General features: G+C 43.4%; 1 protein-coding gene across 2 annotated transcripts in view; it reads right to left on the reverse strand.

Annotated features, from left to right (window-relative positions):
* klf12b (Kruppel like factor 12b) overlaps positions 1 to 19,950 on the reverse strand; it is a 58,592-nt gene extending 38,642 nt beyond the window's left edge. The window contains exons 1-3 of one of the 2 annotated variants that reach the window (XM_077616947.1): positions 19,939 to 19,950; positions 11,636 to 11,807; positions 7,307 to 7,426 (exon numbers count right to left, since the gene is read on the reverse strand). Coding sequence is in view for 1 of the 2 variants with exons in the window: in XM_077616946.1 (XP_077473072.1) it covers positions 178 to 214 (37 nt within the window). In the remaining variant the exon portion in view is untranslated. Of the gene's footprint in view, positions 1 to 177; positions 264 to 7,306; positions 7,427 to 11,635; positions 11,808 to 19,938 lie in introns of those variants that run through there. The other variant, XM_077616946.1, reaches the window with a different exon arrangement.
* Positions 19,951 to 20,212: the final 262 nt, after the last annotated feature.

Here is a 20,212-nt window from a genome sequence, read left to right on the forward strand (position 1 = left end):
GAACGTTTTCCTCTTCAAAAAGTAAATAAAATCCCCCATTCATCACACACACTTGACATTTTTTTTCCTTACGAGTATCACTTTATCTTTGGGAAAGAAAAAAAAAAGTCATTTTTTTCCCCGCATGCGTGTGTTCACACTGGTGTGCGTGTGTGGTGTTAATGTGCGCGTACTCACAAACTTCAGCACACTGACAGCAGATGGCCCTTCCCATCGTGGCTAATGGAGGAATTCAGCTGGCAGAACCCCTCCTTGTTCATGGTCAGTGTGTGTGTGAGTGTGACCTATTTGTATTCTGGGCAGAGCAGATGAGGCTCCAGGCCCGCTGCCCTGTTTTCCTCCCTCCCTCCCTGGTTCCCTCCAGCCCGTCCCCCCGGGGAGGGCATCTGCGGGTCTGTACTGGCTAGATAGGGCAGACCCATCCTGGCAACACTTTAAAGAGCACCTCGCTGGTCCCGTGAGAAGGGATGTGTTTGGCTTTTGGGTGTGCGGACCGCCTTCAGCGTCGGCCCGCCGAGGTGTCGCCGCTTTGCTGCTTCTACTCAGGTCAGATTGTGCCCACCCTCCTCCTCTCTTCTTCGCACTCATGTTGCTTCTCAAAGCAAGTAGTGATGACAATTTCCTTTGTGGCAATTGATTAGACGCTAATGTTTTATATGACATGCATTAAAGGGGATTTTTGTTGTCGGTGATTAGACCTTAGATTTTTTTTCTTCCGCTAAATAGAGTCAAATAATAGCCCCAGGTTGTTTTTAGTGTGAAAATATAAAGTTAGCACATGAGTGTGTAAGATTAAATTAAATTAAATAAAGCTTTTTGGTCATACATTGAAAACTTGGTCATTTTTCAACCGCCCCAAAAAATTGTAAAAATTTCTATTCTGAAATTAAGAACATTTCTCCCACATTTGCTTTCAGGCGATAGACGTCCAGTCCAATACGATTTTCAAAAACGATTGGGCGTCTGCCGCCGTCAATAGCGGGGAGACGTGATGGCTCAATAACAGCTTTTCCATGTTTGATGTCTATAAATGTCAATGGAAGTGAATCAGTTCATAGCTACAAGCAGCAAAATAAGGAAAAAGATCTGAAAATATATTTCTATTTACACTACTCAAACAAACTTTACAGAACAAAGATCATCTATTGATGTTAAACTAAATAAACCCAACTTCTACACAGCTTTCTACATTAAATCAGCCACTGTTTAAGTGACGAGCTCTATCTAGTGTTAAACCTGAGAAGCGCAACAGAATTCAGGCTGAACTGAAGCTACTTGTGGGGGACAATTAAAAAAACTGTGAATAAGTGTTAAACAAAAGTCTATACAGGGTCCTGATTTCAGAAGAGCATAATAATATAAGGTCGCTGCAAATTTTAAATGAATAGACGATAATAAATGTAGCCTTTGCTGTTTTTTAATGTAAACACAGGTTCGTTTTGACCCCAATTTCCTCGCTCTTGACATCAGAGATTTGCAAGAACAAACAAAAGCACCGAAGTCGCACGTGTATGTTCACGCGTGAGAATCCGGCCACTAAAGAGCCGCGGGGGTGTCATTCCCGCTTCATCATCTACGGCATCCTCAGAGAACACCCCGACCAATAATGGCCTGTAATTGAATAACTTCTATCCGCAGCTATTTCCCAGGAGGCCGAGCGGCAGCCACGAGGACGGACGAGGGGGCCATTGCCAGTATCGCCGAGACGATTCCACGAGAAAATGTTCAACCTTTTGTTTGGTCGTTGCCTTATCTGACTGATTTGCGAATCTTAACATCGATGAAAGTATGTGCGTGTGTCGACATCTCCTTTATCCCCGAGCCCGAGGGTGCGGATAAATCCCACCTCAGACCTCCCAAATTCTGGCTGCCTTCTTCAGCCTGCCCTGGGGCTCTCTGCAGGGGGTCGCCATTCACTTTTGTTTCCCCATTCTCCCACTGTGGAACAAACCGCCGTGGGAGACAACTCATGATATATAATGTACATATTTTGGGGGCGGCTCGGTGGGGAGTGGTTAGCATGTCCACCTCACAGTCCTGAGATCGAGGGTTCAATCCCAGTGGGATCAAGTATATAAAAAAAGAGGGGGAGGTCCAATGGGGTGAGCTCAAAAAGGGCGGGGCAGAGATATTTTAACACTTAAACACTATGTATACTATACTACAGGGCGGACAAGTGGTTAGCGCGTCGGGCTCACAGTTCGGAGATCGAGAGTTCGATCCCAGGTCCAGACCTTCCTTTGTGGAGTTTGCATGTTATCCCCGGGCTTGCGTGGGTTCTCTCCGGGTACTCCGGTTTCCTCCCACAACCCTAAAACATGCAGAGTAGGCTGGTTGAACACTACGAATTGTCCTTTGTCTCCTTGTGCTTTGCGCCTGGTGTCTGTTGTTAGCTGAGATAGGCTCCAGCATCCCCTGGCACCCCTGTGAGGATAAGCGGTTCAGGTAATGACCATTTTTTTTACTATGTCTTTCCGGACATTTGCTCACCACAAAAGTTGTCAACAAGTCCATGTAGAGGCTAGTAGGTAGCATGCAGCGGGAAATGAGATCTGGACCTCCGCACGGCCTCCCATCAGTCGCGAGCCTGAGGCGTGCACCAGCGATGACGAGTCCCAGCGCTTCCTCTAAGCCGGCCAACTGTCTGTAGCCACTAGCCAGCAAGTGTTGTCTATGATGAATCGACTCCCTCTCGTATGCATTTCTACTCCAACGTTGAAAGCGAAAGCCCAAAAAGGCTTTTTTTCGCCAGAGTGAAATGGAAAGAGAGCTTTGGAGAGTGAATGAAGTGCACGTTAAAAAAAAAAAACACAGTCGGGGAGGTAATGAGGCCAGTCACCGGCTTTACACCTCATCTCGATGGAAACTAATTGGGGAGAGAGCTGTGGGGCAGTCGTTGGAGCACTGCGCTGGGGAACGCTAGTGCAACCAACTATGAAGGGTAAATCAATGCATTACCTCTGACTAGAATGGTGGTGTCAAACGTGCGGCCCGCGGGCCAGAATTGGCCCACTAGGAAGTCCAATCTGCATCCTGGGGTTGTTCTGCCTGACGAGCATTTTGATGCTCATTCATATTGTGCGTATGGAATTAAATTCTTTCTTTTTTTCGACGAAAGTGCCGCCAAATCCGATGTTTGTGAGTTGTGTGCTCAAGAGCGTGCAACTACTGCACTCCTTTTCATTCTTTCGCTCCCTGCCATCAAAACGACGGCTTCAATGGCAGCCAATACGTTCATAAGGAACCTTAAAATTCCTCAAAACCAACAGGAAGGCATCTGTAAATATCCAAGAATCAGCAGGAACCGGCAAACGAACAAGAAGAAACCCAGAAAGTCCCACAAAATCATTAACAAACCCTTGGACTACATCTTGTTTTTTTCCTGTTCTCTCCTCGCAATAAGCTCTACGGCGAATAAAAATTCAATTGACAGGGACTGTTTTCGTGAACATTCGACCCGAGGACTACCGCTGTTAGTTAGAAATAGCGAACCGTCAAACTCTGGAACTGGAATTGAAGACTGGATAAAAGTTGCCTGCATATTCCAGGTGTTGTGACTGTTTTTACTCAGCATTGTGGATTCGCTACAGAAAGAAATACTGTTCAATCTCGCACGGCCAAGTAACCCGGCAACATTTTCTTCACAAGCTGAAAAGGATTTTTAAGATGAGCACTGCTGATTTATAAGAGGAAAAAGTTTTGTTGCTGCGAGGAAAAACTAAAATCATTATGTCAGATTAAAAAAATGCCACAGTTATATAAAGGAAATATTCCTATCATTTTTTTGTCTTGTTTATCCTCACATGGGTCATGGGGGTGCTGGAGGACATCCTGAATTGGTTGCCAGCCAATCAGCTTAGCTAGCATGTTTTGGGGAAGTGGGAGGAAACCAGAGTACCTGGAGAAAACCCACCAGGGATTGAACCCTCAATCTCAGAACTGCAAGACTAACCACTCTTTACAATGCTGTTATATAAGGAAATATAACAAAATAAATGTTTTCATTATTCCTTTTCAACGGCATACTGCAGGGGGTGAAAAACCTTTTCTGTGGTCGCTTTGTGAAAAATCAGAGAATGCCAAGGCCAACTTGCAACTTTTCACCCTGGACGAATAAAAAATAAAGAAAAAAATGAAATGTTTCCTTATTATATATATTTTTGTGTTAACTCAACGGCTGCCATTGACGGCGCCATTTTGACGGCAGGGCACAGAAAAACAAACGTGGGAGGCGGCTAGAAAATTGAGCAAAGTGCATTGGTGTGCGTACTCATAAAATTCAGATTTCACGGCGGTCGTGTGGAAAAAATAAAAGATTGTGTTTGTACCCTACGAATGAGCCACAAAGTCAGGCAGAACAAGCCCGCGGGCCCGATCGGACCCCCTAGGTTTGATACCCCTGTGCTAGATCATCGTCCTCGCTACCTCATTTCAAACACGCCCCCTTAAGCTGTTCCTCCCTCGCAAGAAGAGAATGTGGGTGAGGTGTCAGCGCTGAAAACAAAAGCTGCCCTGTCCACCCCAGGCCAGATGTTCCTTATTGATCCCCCTGTGGGATCTGCTTGAATGGAACCGCTTGGCCATCTCGCCTGTGCCGCTTGCAGTCATGACAACGCCGGTGGTTTAGCTGAAGCACCCCCCACCCCTTCTGTCTCTTCACCATCACGTCCTCGAAGCCTCTTTTGGCACTGGATTTTTTTCACCAGAGAGCATTTTTACCTTTCCCGGACACGCGTTGCCAAGGCGTGTTGGGAAAAGGACGGAGGCGGCGTAAAAATGGAGGTCTGGCAACCAGAAAATGGCAAAAGACAAAGCCAGTGAGACAAAACAGGCCCGAGAAAGGGAGGTCTCATTTGAAGGGGATGGGTGGGGGCTGCGGAAGGGTTCGTAAGCGGGGTAAAAAGTGCAAGACCAGCCAGCTAAGGCCCAGATCATCGTCGCCAGTGCCTTCCACGGCCTTTTTTGGCCTGATTAAAAGCAGATGACAAAGTGGGCTTTGGATTTCCACCTGGAATTTATATAGGGATGACGGCTGATTCGTATAGAGGGGCGTCTCCTGCATAGGCGACGTTTTAAGGGGATGCTTCATCCATTTGTTGTCCTAAAAAAGTGGAAGAATTTTTCCTAAATGGTCATAAAAGCTGAAATAGTATGCTGGATGAAAGAGCCATATAAGGAGTGATAAATGTCGACTATACACTGGAAAAAAATGCTGCATATACCGTATTTACACGACTATAAGGCGCACTTAAAAGTCTTAAATTTTTTCCAAAATAGACAGGTCGCCTTATAAAGTGTGCTTTATATATGGAAAAAAAATTCAAATGTGTCATTCATTGAGGGTGCGCCTTATAATGCGGTGCGCCTTATAGTCGTGAAAATGCGGTACATTCATGAATTCACCCGTTGCAAATTTGAATTGCAATCTGTTATAATCTAAAAGATTACAATAAAATTCTAAGACAAAATGTAATAGTAATTATTGACTCAGACCTAAACTGTGCCGAACTAAGCATATAATATAGTTAATGTAGGCGGTGATATTAATAATTTCATTATTTCCGCTATTGAAACAAAAGAACAAATTGTCCAAGAAATCCCAACTAAAATATCTCAATTCATAATCCAACTTTTTTGGCCTGTAGAAGTTTATTTATGCGAAATACATTTTTTCCAACCTTATTTTGCTCAACCATGTGATTTTTCTTCTTAATTACATAATGTTTTGACATCGCTGTACAAATTGGTTTGGATATTCCGATACTTTTTTCAGAACGTGGCTTAGTATCGATGGAAACAGGTGACTCATATGCAAAAATATGTGATAGCGTATAATTTCACGTCATTCTGCCAAGAAACAAACAGAAATAGTGATGAAATCAACTCCCCCTGTTGGGGTTTATTAGCTTCCTAATCATAAACATGTCTCCTGGACGCTGTGGTGACAGCTTTTTTGATTATTTTTTTTCTTAAAGGTACATTCAAAGTACCAACAGGTGTTACGGACGCATCTTTATAGTACGTGCTTGCAATATCTGAGGCTTCCCATTCACATTGCTTAATCTGATTTGTCAAAGACGTTTCCTTTTTCAAGCAATGAGCTCCTGCGACATCAATGAGACGAGTCTTTATCTGCACGCTTGCAGCTTGGGCCCTCTCTATGTATTTATATACACGGGCGCCGGGTGGTGGGAGGCGTGTAGGCGAAGGTGCGCGGCATCCGGCCTAATGCGCAGCCCGGGGAGGAATGCTCGCGCTTCGTATTCACTACTAGGGAAGAAGAAAAAAACGCACAAAAAGCTCGCCACGGTTACGGCTCTCGCATTTGGGCTGTCGGCGAATGAGTCACGGGCTTTTGCGAGATGTTCCTCGGGACATGCTCTTCTAATTAAAGTGAGAATGGAAGCAAAACCGTGTTGTGTCATCTGCGGTCATCGATCGCTGGCTTTTACGGGCCCCGAACGCGTCACGAAAGAAACAAATCAAAAAGTCGCCGGCCGCTAAAATGGTTAATCCTATCTCATGCGGAGAAGGGTGTGACGCCAACAAAGTTTGGACGTTTCACGTGGGATGAACACGTGGTCGCTAGCCTCAGATGGTAGATTATAATTATCTATTCTATCATCTTGAAATAAATCCTATCGGAAGTTAAAAAAAATACATCAGCATCAGACAACTATTCCCACTTACAATAACATTTGTCCCAACCAATCCATATGTAGTATTATATTTACTGTAACTCAGGATTATTTTGTTGTTTGAGGCCTTTAACTCTTTCACTGCCATTGACAGCTATGGGCATTGAATCCATTTCAATTGCTATGGCCGACATGTGTGATCATGCTTCACTGCTTTTGACGATGCAATCCAATTTGACTAAAGAAGAAAATAATGTATGTTTCTAAGAAATGAATACATTTTTAAATAGATCCTCAAAACTACAACAACTTAACTGCAAATTTAGGAAATCAGGGCAAATCTAGGCTAACTTTTGCCTTGCACATCATTGTAAAAAAATGGTTCATGGGAGGACAAGGGTGTTAAAAAAAATAAAAAAATCTAACACAAATGTTGTCCCTCTGAACCAAAAAATTCAAACAAGTCCCTTGTTCCCAAATAATGGCACGGTTTTGATTCTCAAGAAGTATTTGAAGAGCATATTAAGATGACAAGATGTCCGAAATTTCAACGGGAAGCCTAGGCAGAGTTGACAATAATTCCATCCCCATTTTTTTTTTACAATCACTGTGAGAGACGTGTGTTCCAGTGTGTGAGGGCACATCAATTATTCAGCGCCATCACCTACCTTGCTCAGTGTCTCCAGCACGGCCCACCTTCACTCACGCGGCAGTCCAAGCAGGGGAGGGGTGGACGGCGTTACGCCGCTTGAGCTTCGGCGATATCCTGACTAAAGCCGGAGGAGATTCTGCGAAGGGAGAATTCATTAGTCTGGGCCCCGGAGCACAGATATAGGCGAGGATAACAAGACCCCAGGGTGCTTAGTGGGCCCTGGTGACGCAAAAAAAAAAATACAAATGTATTCCCCTTCATCCACACCGGTCTCCAATTATACTGTGTCAGCAAAAAGTGGCAGAAATGACCAGATCACCAAATTCTTTGTGTGCTAGTAAAAATGAGACAAAGTGCAGGAATTTCCGCAAATGTACTTGTTGAATCTGATTAGTACGGAGCCCCATGTGTGAAAAAAAAAGTTTGAGCGTGGAGAGATGGCGCTAGACGTCCAATCTGTTCTGACTGGGAGGAGAATATGAAGGAACGTTTCCAGTCAAAATGGATTGGGCCCAAAAGACTCAAATCTAGGTGGAAATTGACTTACCAAATGACTTTGTTTGCGTTTGAGTTTTGTTATTTTACGCTTTTTGTGTGTTTGCCAGAAATTTGGTTTGAATTTTTTTGGACTGAATCACCATGAAAACAACTTCTTTAAAAAGCAATGCCGTCTTTCTGATGTGCTTTTGAAAAACTCCACCAAAAACCTCCCATTGTCTTGCATGATTAATCCGCGATGCGACGTAACAGGTTCGAAAGCAAACCAGCCAATAGCTTAACACTCTTGGACGAAAGACTGGAAGCGTCTACAGTATAAATTTTCATTTGTTGGCCGTCCGATAAGTCACACCCCCAACGTATGCCGAGAAGCATTAAAAAAAAAACGTCCTGACGACCCCAAACGACTCCTGCGGCTCCGCCTCCTGCACTGATGTATTTGTCTTTTGGGGGCCTTGGACGTCGGATCGCTTTTCTCATACCGCGGTTTCCCAGAAAGACCCCCGAGCGCTGCCCCGTGCATTCTGGCAAGGCGAGAGGCGGAGTTAAAGCTGCGGTCGGTGGAATAGTTGGCCGCTGAGAGAACGGGGTGGCCCTGAGTCAAGGCTGAGGCTGTCTGGGATACCGAGTGGAAATCTTGGCAGGGGTCGGAAAGGGGCCGAGGGGGAGAAAACATCCCGGAGAAGAAGAAAAAAGGGAAGGAAACCCACCAATAACAATTTCTGCATCCAAGGTGTCAAGAATTCCGATGAGCCAAAGCGGCACGTCAAAGGTGCAAATTCCGTTTCTCAATTTGCGGATTATGACGATCAAAAACATTCCAAATAAGCAGAGTGTTGTTGTGAAAATGATCTACGACCGGTGTGTCAAAGGTACGGAGCATGGGCAGCAAAAGGCCCGCTAGAATTGTTTTGCCAGACGGGCGTTTGGAACTTATTCATACTGCATGTACACAATTAAATACTTTCATATTTTTCACAAGGGTGCCGCAAAACCAGATGTTTACTGCACTTTCCTCCATTTCTGATTCATTCTTTCGCCCCCTGTCGTCAAAACAGCGCCTTCAATGGCAGCCAATGAGTTCATAAGGAACCTCAAAATGCCCCAAAACCAATAGGAAGTCACTTGGAAATGCCCAATAATCAGTAGGAACCAAGAAACGAACCAGAAGCATCCTGGAAAGTCCCTCAAAACCAATAGAAAATGATCCAAAAAGTACCCAAAGTGACTTGAAAGTACCCTAAAATGGAAGTGACAAAAAACAGGTGACATCACTTAAACTTTCGGTACCATTGATGATGGGGGCAAGTAAGTTAACCTTTTGGGCCACAAATAAACATGAGATCGAGTTGGCGTTAACCCAACTAAATTTGACAGTCCTGATCTACAATGAGTAGTTAAAAAGTCATTTCAGGCGACCATTATCGTCAATGCTTGTATGTGTTTGGCTTTTTCTTAGCTAGGTAAAATAGGAGAAGTCATTTGACCGTAATTCACTTACATGTTGGTGAAGAGTTGCCAATGGACTTTGAGTCATAAATTGAACCGGATTTGACAAGTAGAATTCGGACGGCTTTGTGATGAAGTGCTGCCGACACAATTGCAATACAAATGACTGGCTTGTACTTTGTGCTTGAGAATTAACAAGCACAAGGCTGGCGGCAACGCCCTAGCGATGCCCCGGATCGTCATGGTAACGACTAACGAAAGCTGTTGACGCCGTAGTAACGCTTATGGCGGGGAGTAGTAGCTCATTTGCATGAGACAGAATCCACCACATTGCAATTCCAAGTGGAGAAGTACAATTGGATGTAGAATTCGTTGTGGTTCTTTAGCACCCGTTTTGGGTTTTCTAACAAAATATATCACAAAGGATAGGCTCTAGCACCCCTGCAACCCTTGTAAGAATAAATGGCTCAATATTGAATGAATAAATTGTACAGTGTAACAAATTAAGATGGATTTTGCATTACAGATCATTTTCAGAGGTTTCCTGAATATTTTTTGGGGTGTAAAAATGTAACATTTGTACTGGTGTATGGGTTTTTGCTTTTAAAAAATCCAATATTTGGGAGTATTTTTGTCAGAATTTAAGTAACACAAAAAAACTAGTTTAATGCATGAGTTCTTTACTAGAAGAAATGGTTATGGTATTTATTATTATTTATTTATTAACCACTTAGCAATACTGCGATGGGAGAGAAAAGCATTCTATCTTCTTGAACAGTAAATGTAAATCTGATTAAATGCGTTTAATGAGTGTTAACTATATTCAAGCCTGTTTATATTTGATTTAGGCAATAATTGAATGTTGATCCTTTTTCAAATATTGTGTCCCTGGAGAATCCCATGTTTTTCACGTGTTCCTAATGAAGTGGATCGTGAGGCGCTCCCGTGAATCTCATGGAATTCTTTCATTTCTCCCTTGACACGCATGGTGAGCGCAATATTATCACGGTCATCCGCTGATGAAATAATGCTTCCCTTTTACGGCATTGTTGAGAGCGGGGCGCTTATTGCAGCGCGCCTCTCCCCGAATCCCCACGACCCGCCTGCTCACCCGCCCTTAACTCGCCTCAGGCTACAGCAGCGCCTGGAACGACTTACAGAAAAACCCAAGTCAAGTCCACTCATAATAAGTTTTCATCCTGTCTTGCATTTTGGCAAAGATTGTCTGTCTGCCCGATTAATATTTTTCATGCTAATTTAGTTTTTATTAAGTTCTGCCCATCTTGTTGACCATTGGTCCTCCTTAAAGTTTTCAGAGAAAACAATTGATAAGTATTATTGAAAAATTATGAATTATTGTTGAAACAAAATCTTGCTGCTGCTATTGTTGTTTTTTTCCCAATTGGATTTTTATCAGAACATTCGGAATTTATTCTTATCTTTATTCTTGTCTACAAAAATTCAAACATCCCCAGGGGAGATTTCAACTCTTCTCGGAAAATGATCACTTAATTTTCAACCTCTGACTTCATGACGGAAAATTATAATTATATTTGGAAAGATGTATTCAGTTAAATGTTTAAAACATTTTTCTCAATTTTAATCTACTATAACCTAAGCATTCATCCATTTTTATAACATATATTTTAAAATAAGCAGTTAAATAAAGTGTATCCAACAATTATGTATATATGTATGTAAATGCGCTGTATGTATGTACATATGTATGTATGTACATACTTTGTATGTATTTATGTATATATGCATGTACTATACATTTACGCACGTCCTATGTATGTATGTACGTACTATGTTTGTATGTATGTATGTATGTACTATGAATGTATGTATGTACGTACTATGTATGTATGCAGGAATTTAGTATGTATGTACGTACTATGAATGTATGTATGTACGTACTATGTATGTATGCAGGAATTTAGTATGTATGTACGTACTATGTATGTAGGAATTTTGTATGTACCTATGTGTACGTACATACTATGTATGTATGTATGTATTTAAGTACATACATGTATATACATTGGATTTATGTACATATGTACGTACTATGTATATATACGTATGTCCATTGGATGTATGTACGTACTTACTAAATATGTATGTACATACTTTGTTTGTATGTATATATGTATGCACTATGCATTTATGTACGTACTGTATGTGTATGTAGGGATGTAGTATGTATGTATGTATTTAAGTATATACATGTATATACATTCTATTTATCGATGTATGTACGTACTATGTATGCATGTAAGCACAAATCTATGCAGTACATATATATTCAATATACATATGTATGTAGGACAAATATAATGTTTGTATTGACATATGTATGTACATACATACTACACATAGGTAAAAGCAAACTTACTTTATTGCCAGCGTTGTTCTTGAGGGGATCCAGTGTGTGATAGACACACGGATGTCTTGGATGCCTTTTTTCTTTTGGGGGACTAATCCACACGCTGCACCAAGCCCCCTCTGGATTTTAAGGGACTTGGCTGGACTACGTACACCTCATCCATCCCGGCCATAACGTCTGCCTGGAAAACATATAGTGGAGAGAGAGTGTTTCTTTTGTAGTGTGTCCAAAGTTCATAAGAACACCAAGCAAAAGGCAATGTTATGACTAGAATGATACGTGACAGTCGGTAAGCGCACGCTCTGGACGAGCGGTGAGGGATAGGGATCGGATCGTTTGTCAGGAAACTTCAGGCTGTCATCTTTGATGTGTTTTTGTGCCGAGAACTCGCTCAGCGCTTCAGATCTTCCCCCAAAAAAGGCTGTGACCAGAGGCTGGCTCGCGCTAGAAGGATCCTTTGGAGGAACGGTGGTGCCAAAGCCTTATAAAATAACGCCCAAGACTCTTCCAAGTATGTCAGTGGCCAGAAGGCCGCACGATCGGCCAATCAAAAACAGCGCCGCTATGAAAAGTTCCTGCCAAAACTTGATTGATGCACCGATGTTTCCTTTGCAGGACATATTCAACTGCAGATGACCTCTAAAAAGCAGCTGGCGGGTAAATTGAAATCTCGTAAATCTTCGTAACGATACCAAGGGACGGCACATCAAATGTGTTCGATATAGCTATCGCGATTACGATACTTCGCTTGCGCTCCTCGTTAAATCGCTGTTATACCAACAATTTTTCGACTTCTGTAGGTTTTCACATGACCTTATGCAACAAATCAAGGCATGGAATGAAGTCATTTGTATTTCTAAATAGCAGGGAGAATGCGGTAGTTATTGCAATACTGCGCTTTGTTTATATGTTGCTCTTCTTTGTGTGTTGAAGCAACACTTGTTCAGAGGCTCTTAAGTACCATAACATAGACACTCATTTCCATTATAGTCAATCAATGGCCTTTCAATTTGATGCTCGCTTGAAGGAAGAAAATTTTGCTTGGACAGCATCTTCATGTTCGGTTGAATATGTTTGTTTTGTTTCATTGAAATTTGACAATGCTTTACATATATATACATATACAGTGGTACCTCGAGATACGAGCTTAATCCGTTCCGGGACTGAGCTCGTATGACAAGTTACTCGTAACTCGAGGTAAAGTTTCCCATTGAAATGAATGGGAAACAATTTAATTCGTTCCAACTCTCTGAAAAAAAACACCAGAAACAGGATATTGGATTGAAAAAAAATGTTTTATTTCTTATAATTCGCCATATATTGACAAAGTAATAAATAACGAGTGGTTTAATAGAAATAAAGTGTTTAATCTAACTAAAATTGGCCGGATTTCGCCGAGGGGAGAGGGGCTTCGTTTTTTTTTTTCCTCCACACAACGCACTCGTAAACAGAACAAACACTCCACCCTCACGTTCGCTATCGATGGGCTGTTTGCTGTCGTACTATTCCCTTCAAAATATTCCGAAAATGATGCACACAAATGTCCTCACAATCGGAGAACGCACGACCACTTGCCAACGAGCAGCAAGCAGTCTTATCAGCGATCGCCCCGCTGCTCATCTTCTTCTTCTTCTTTTTCACCTCAGGCGCCTGAGGATTACCCTCAGCAGCGCTAGGGCTGCCACTGGAACACGGATAAGTTCATCCAGGGAGTTGCCCAAGCCGCGATGGTAGCGTTCGGTCATTAAGGCCGGACAGCGGAGCCATAAGTGTTCAGACGACTCTGTTTCCTCGTCGCACAGGCGGCAGCGATCCGAGTCGGATTTCTCATGGGAGCTACAGGGGCGCTGGCTAGCGGCTCCTTTTAGCTTGTAGCATCTGTGTTCGCGTCCCATCGAACCGCGCCTATGATAGAGTTGCTACCGGGGATACTTTTGCGAGCACGAGTATACTTCATTACCCAGAAAGCCCTCTTTTCACCGCGCATGCGCGTTGTGCGTTTCCTGGTCTGAATAGCTCATCCGGTGCTCGTAAATATTGTTATACACGAAAGATATGCCAAAAAAAATGCCATGGCAACCTGGCTTGGTCGCATCACGAAACTTTGACCGCATCACGGGCGAATTATTCGATCGAAATTTCCCCCGTAAGACGAGCATTCCGTATGACGAACGGTCGTATGACGAGGTACCACTGTACATATATATTTACATATATATACATACATACATATATATACATACATATATACATATATTTACATATATACACATATATACATATATATATACATATACATATATATACATATACATATATATGTATATACATACACATACATATACATATATATACATACATATACATATATATACATACATATATATACATACATATACATATATATACATATATACATATACATATATATACATACATATACATATATATACATACATATACATATATATACATACATATACATATATATACATACATATACATATATATACATACATATACATATATATACATACATATATACATACATACATACATATACATACATATATACATACATATATACATACATATACACACACATATATACGCATATATATACACATATATACACACATATATACACATATCCATATATACATACATATACACATGTATATACGTACACAGTACACTGTAACGAGAGTGAGTATATGCTGCAATATTCTTCTTGAATGGAAATTCATTTTGTCAACAAGATTAATTCATTATTCATTGCAAAATGAAGGAAAATGAAGTTCTGACATTGCACCTTTAACCCAACTAGAGCAGGAGGTTCCTCTTGGTGTCCTCCCTCCCACGCAAACACACACATTATCAATGACCTCCACTCCTAAACCAACTACCCTTGGTGTATACAAACACATAATACACACACATATTCCAGCCTAGACAGGCCAGGTTGCCAGAGCGACACAAACTCCCACCCATTAGCGGCAGGATTCCAGAATAACCATGGCAACTGCCCCCCCCTCCCAGCCTCCCCGGGGAGACGAGCAGCCCTCGTGAAAGGCTCCATTCAATTTCCACATCCCAGTACAGCACACACAAAAGGACGCACGCATACACACGGACTCTTCACACACTCACTGACAAGCATACACACATAGTAGGCAGAAATGGACACATCCAACCAACCCACTTGCTCTAACAGCCTCGCTCGCAGTGGCTGCGCTCCCGCCCACCCGGCCACCCCTCTGCCCACCCGCCGTCAGTGGGCTGAGTGGGAGCTTGTTAGAGGCCGTACAGCGCATCCTCTCACCAGTTCAACGTTAATTACACCTCGCCGCTTCTCCATTTGATGGCCCGGCGTCGCGGCGATCGGCAGAATCTCGCCGTCGCCTCGGTATTCTTCACCATGCCTCCGGAGAATATCAACTGCTTAAATGTTGTCATTCCATCCCATTCCTCACCCTTTGTTTGATCAATTATTTGAAAAGACAAATGGGGTGAGCTCTGATAGCACATTGGAAGGTGGAAAATTGCCAAGAGATTTTTTCCCCTCTATCGTTTGTCCGTGCAATTTATTCAAAGCCTTGTCGGTGGAAAAATTAGACTTCTTACAGGTAGTGTGAAAGGGGCTTCCGTCATGGCGCTGGCATCTTTGCTGACTCCTTTCCCATGTTCTTGCCCTTTGTGCAGGGAGAGAGTGTCACGGGGAAAAAAGGTGGTTAAGTGACGTCGATGAGAGGAGGTTGAAAGGGGCTTCTGTCAGGGCTCTGATGCAACCCGCAAAGATGGAAATGGACCTGCGAACTTTCGCTAACGGTCGAAATCGAGAGTAAGGGTGTGCAAACCTTTTTCTCCGAGGGACTGGACAGAAAAATCGAACACTGGGTTCAAATCCAGGTCGGTCCACCTGGGTGGAGTTCTTCCGGGGCCTGCGTGGGTTTTCTCCGGGTACTCCGGTTTCCTCCCACATTCTAAAAACATCCATGCTAGGCTGATTGGACACTCTAAATTGCCCCTAGTTATGAGTGTCGGCATGAATGGTTGTTTTTCAATAAAAACAAAGCAGCGGTCCGCATTTGGCCCACGGGCTGTGGTTTGGCCACCACTGATCTGTCCCAATAAGTGTCAAAAAGTTTCAACGGGAGCTCCTGGATCTCTGAACAGGTGCTTTTGGTAGAACCGCCAGATGGAAGGACGGTCAGAAAATGAGGTCAGGGTATGTTCTACAGGGTGTGGTGTTCGGGGACCATGCGTAACAAGGGAGCAATGGCTGGCACTAATGACGGCCCGCCGAGGGCCACACGGGCGCAGCTGTCGGCCCTCCCTTGCTTGGGCGCTGTCGGATCAGCGCAATTGCATCCAGCGTGTCCGTCCACTGGAACAGCTGGGTGGCTTAGCCGGGACACACAAAAAAAGGCTGAACGCTGTGGAAAAGGAATTCATCTTAGTTCGTTAACTTGCAAAAGTTCTTTAAAAAAAGGCCAATTCAAAATGTCGGGTCCCTCCAAGGTTTACGTCATGGGACACGCCCGCCGCATCACCCCCACGGTCTCGTGAAAATGATGTCAGGGCTTCTCGTGAGGCCGTACTTGGATCAAACGGTCACGGGAATGGGTCATCGAGGGCGTCAACTCAAACTAAAGGCTAATTCACACGAACATGACACCCTTGCATGAGGCTATGGAACTGCAGTTACTGCAAGACGATCGTAACAGGGCACATGACAAACGGATTGGAATGGGGGCTGAAATGGACAGAATGCCTCAGTGTGTTTTTCACGCAGATATTAGCACTTTCGCACAGATTCCGCAAAAAAAACGACGAAACATCCTTTAGTACAACAGTGAGGGGAGGAGTGAGCGGCAAGCGTTGAACTGCTTCCGTTAGTCGCTCGGCTAATTGCCATTGATACGAAATGCCCTTTTTTGACAGGCGGTGTGAAAGGAGCTTTGGTTACGGCTGATTTGACTTTGGAAGCCACAATGTTGCCTGGTCAATTTCATCCTTGTGAGAAGGCAGAAAATTGGCAAGTCGACCTCTCCCCTACACCATTTCGTGTCGGTACCATTTATCCTAACAGTGTGTAAGCGGCTTTCATTACAATTCTAAGATTCTCTAGTCATCTGAAATATTATTGTACTATTACTGCAGGCTTTATTCGGCGTCCGCACTGTTTAGATGGAACGGCGCCATCGGAAAAATACCGGCGATAACAATTTGTGCGAAAAGAGTGGTGGATGAAGCGACCTGGATCTGGCGCTTGTGCTTTGTTGGAATGGAGCGACACGTAGGAGGATGTCTGACTCATTCCCGGTCCGTCTGACCACCCCCTCCTCAGAGGCCGCCAGCATCTTTTCCGTCTCTCGCTCGTCTTCCGTAACCTGTCTGGTCTTTTGAGTCATAGCGGAGGTGATGTGAGGCCAGGTGATGAGGCGCTAAAGGCTCAGGGGGTCTAGACGACCAAGCCCTGATCATTCCCATAACCTGAAATTTCACTCATCCTTGACAAGGGAAAAATATAACTAAACTGGGGGAGCTGGACAAAGTAAGATTTCCAAAGAACTATGCTAACTTTACGAAAGCCCATCGATGAAAACTGTCAGGAAAAATTCTGTTTAGAAATTTCTGGGCCGGATACCTTTATAAACTCCAAGTGGGAACTTGCATGATTACGGCTAGGGTCGAATTTTTTTCGATTCCTATCCTCTCGAGTTTCACAAAAGTGACTCAAGTTGGGCCTCGCCCATCCTTTGATTTTTCTAAAAGCGGCCCTCCCTAACACACAAAAGTTTAGACCCCCCTGTTAAAGAGGTCAAATCTTAACAGAGTCACAGCTCCCTCAAGTTACGGCCCTCCCCATCATGAAGGTTCTCTCCGAGGAGCCATATCCTCTCCACGGACCAAAGCAAGCCCCCCTGGGTCTCCCGCCCCGTCCAGCTGTTTTCCCTCACATTCCCCTGCATTGTTTTCTCCTCGTGTAAAGAAAGAGAAGCCATCTTTTCTGCATCTATTACCCCGCTGCACATTGCTGCACACGCCCTCATTAACGGCCAAGTGTGTTCAGTTGTCGTGGACGGCGAGAACAATGTTTTGGGAGCAGAGCAGATACGATTCCCAAATAAGGCACGAGGACACTCTCCCAGCTGCACTTTTTTTTTCTCGCAGCTGGCTTACATCATCACCCCCCTACACACAAACGCACCGCACCGTCACCCCACCCCGGTCTGCTGCCTCTGACCTCGGAAACCCCTTACGACTTATACCCACACAAATGTACATAATTGTGGGGATGCTTGGTGAAGCAATGAGTTCACCGAGAAAAAAAATCTATGGTAGAATGTCACTAGGGGCCAGAACCAGTGTTCTGTTTTTATTCGTTTTGATTTCATTCATTTAGTTTTTCTTTGCATTGCTTTCGTTTATTTCTTGTGGTTAGCCCATCCGCCTCGCAGTTCTGAGGCCCAGGGTTCAATCTCTAGGGGGGTTTGACCTTGCGTGGATTTTGCATGTTCTTCCAGGGCTTGCGCGGGGTTTTTCCGGGTACTCCGGATTCCTCCCATATCCCTGCAATATAAATTCTAGGCTAGCTGACTGACCAATCTAACTCAATCCTAGCTGTGAGTGATTGGTCGTTTGTGTCAGTTTGCCCTGTGATTGGCTGGCAATCAATATAGGGTGTCCTTTGTTAACTGCCTACAGTTGGCTGAGATAGGCTCCAGCACCCCCTACGACCTCGTGAGAATATATAATATGAAAAATTAATCAATAAATACAACAATTACAATATATTGTATGTAATTCGCCCATTAATTCATCATCTTCCGTGCGGCTTATGCTTTTGAGGGTGCTAGAGCCCAGGTAACTATGGTCATTAAATTTAAAAAAAAGAAATTTATATATGACCAAAAATAGTAATTTGCCCTATAAACAGTTAAATGTTTCAAGTCTAATCTTCAATGTCAATTTAAAAAAAAATTGAGAACAAAATAAACTTAAAACGGCAAAGTTCCAAAACTGAGGAGATAAGACGCTCGGCAGAGGAAGTGTCATTCCCAGTGGATCCCCATGGGGCCCCCCAGTCCCCCCACTGCTCTTCCCCTGCTCCAGGATGCGCGCTCGTGTGGGAATACGGGAGGAATGCAGCCTCCTTTGGTTCAAGTGTGCGATAGGCTAGCGCTTGGCAGTCGTCTGGATGCGTGACGAGCTCCAGGCTCGGAAGAGGCGGACGACGGGCCACGCTTTAGCGCTAAGACCCTCCTATTGTGGGGGAGAGGCGTCATCTGTCAGACAGCCTCCTCAGCCGGGGAAACTCGGGCATATCGCAAGAGAGGAAGCTAAAGATGATATGAGTGTGTCTAACGTAGTGGGAAACAAGGACGTTTACTTTCTTCCGACTGTATTCTTCCTCAACTGAGAAATTGGCATCTTGGGAAATTCAAGTCTTGATTACAAAGAGAATACGAGAAGTGAAGTGGTATTCTCACCCAAAAGTACGTAACAATGCAATTTTGAGGCGAGAAGTCACAGAAATTGGTTAGGTAGCTTTGTCATATCAGGCAAAAAGAGGATTGTTTTTAAAACAGCCATTATTATAAGACGTCATTTTAACGGGGGAAATCGCAGTATGAAAGTAGGGAGTAACATTTATCTAATTTGGAACCCCCTAACCAGTAGGCAGGGACATTTGTTGTCGGCCAATCACAGGGCACACTGACACAATCAACCAATCACTTTTTTAAAGTGTCCCGGGATTGAACCCTCGAACTTAGGACTGTGAGCCGGAATGCTAAACACTGGTCATTGTGCTGCCTATATAAAATCAGAAAATATATTTCTAAAGGACGGTTGGTATGTAAACATATTTAAAAAATAAATAAAAGCCACTAAATATTAACGATGTTAACAAGACTTATTTTGGTTGAATTGAACAACGCTCACAAAAAGAACTGCTGCCAGAATGTCGACCTATCTTGATGTTTTGCCTTTAAGAAAAGTCCTTCTCGAAGCCTCTTTAAATAGACTGAGTCGGTAAAGCAACCTTTGCTCTTTTCCGCAACCGTACGTCAACACGCGAGCAGCCTTTTTAGTCTCAGGCTCCCGGTGCTGAATTATGGAGGACTAGTAGAAGTATGTTATTGTACACTCAGGCCACTGGGACCAAGTGAGTTGAGGCTTTTTAAATTTGCCACTTTCCGCTTTAAATGTAGCCTCCATGTTGACATTGGGGGATATATTGTTGAAAATTTCCTTTGGGAAAAATGACAGACAAACAGCACTTCTAGTTTGGTTGATCCACTTACTCGTTCGGATGGTGCCAACGCCCCCCCAGTCAAACTGGATTGGATGTCTATTATCATCACTGACGCTGAAACATGATCACTCCACACCAGCCTTTAGAATCCAAATAGATTTGTTGTATGTAACTGTCAATGGTAATGAAAGAGTTAAAAAGTTACAAATATCGAAATAATCCTGAGGTATATTGGAAAATAATACATATACAGTACTATTTGGTGACAATTTAAAAGTACCAACAAAAAAAATCTGCATCAAGAGCTCAATTGATCCCATTGC

This window comes from Stigmatopora argus, chromosome 13 (assembly GCF_051989625.1).
Source record: "Stigmatopora argus isolate UIUO_Sarg chromosome 13, RoL_Sarg_1.0, whole genome shotgun sequence".
Classification (NCBI taxonomy): domain Eukaryota; kingdom Metazoa; phylum Chordata; class Actinopteri; order Syngnathiformes; family Syngnathidae; genus Stigmatopora; species Stigmatopora argus.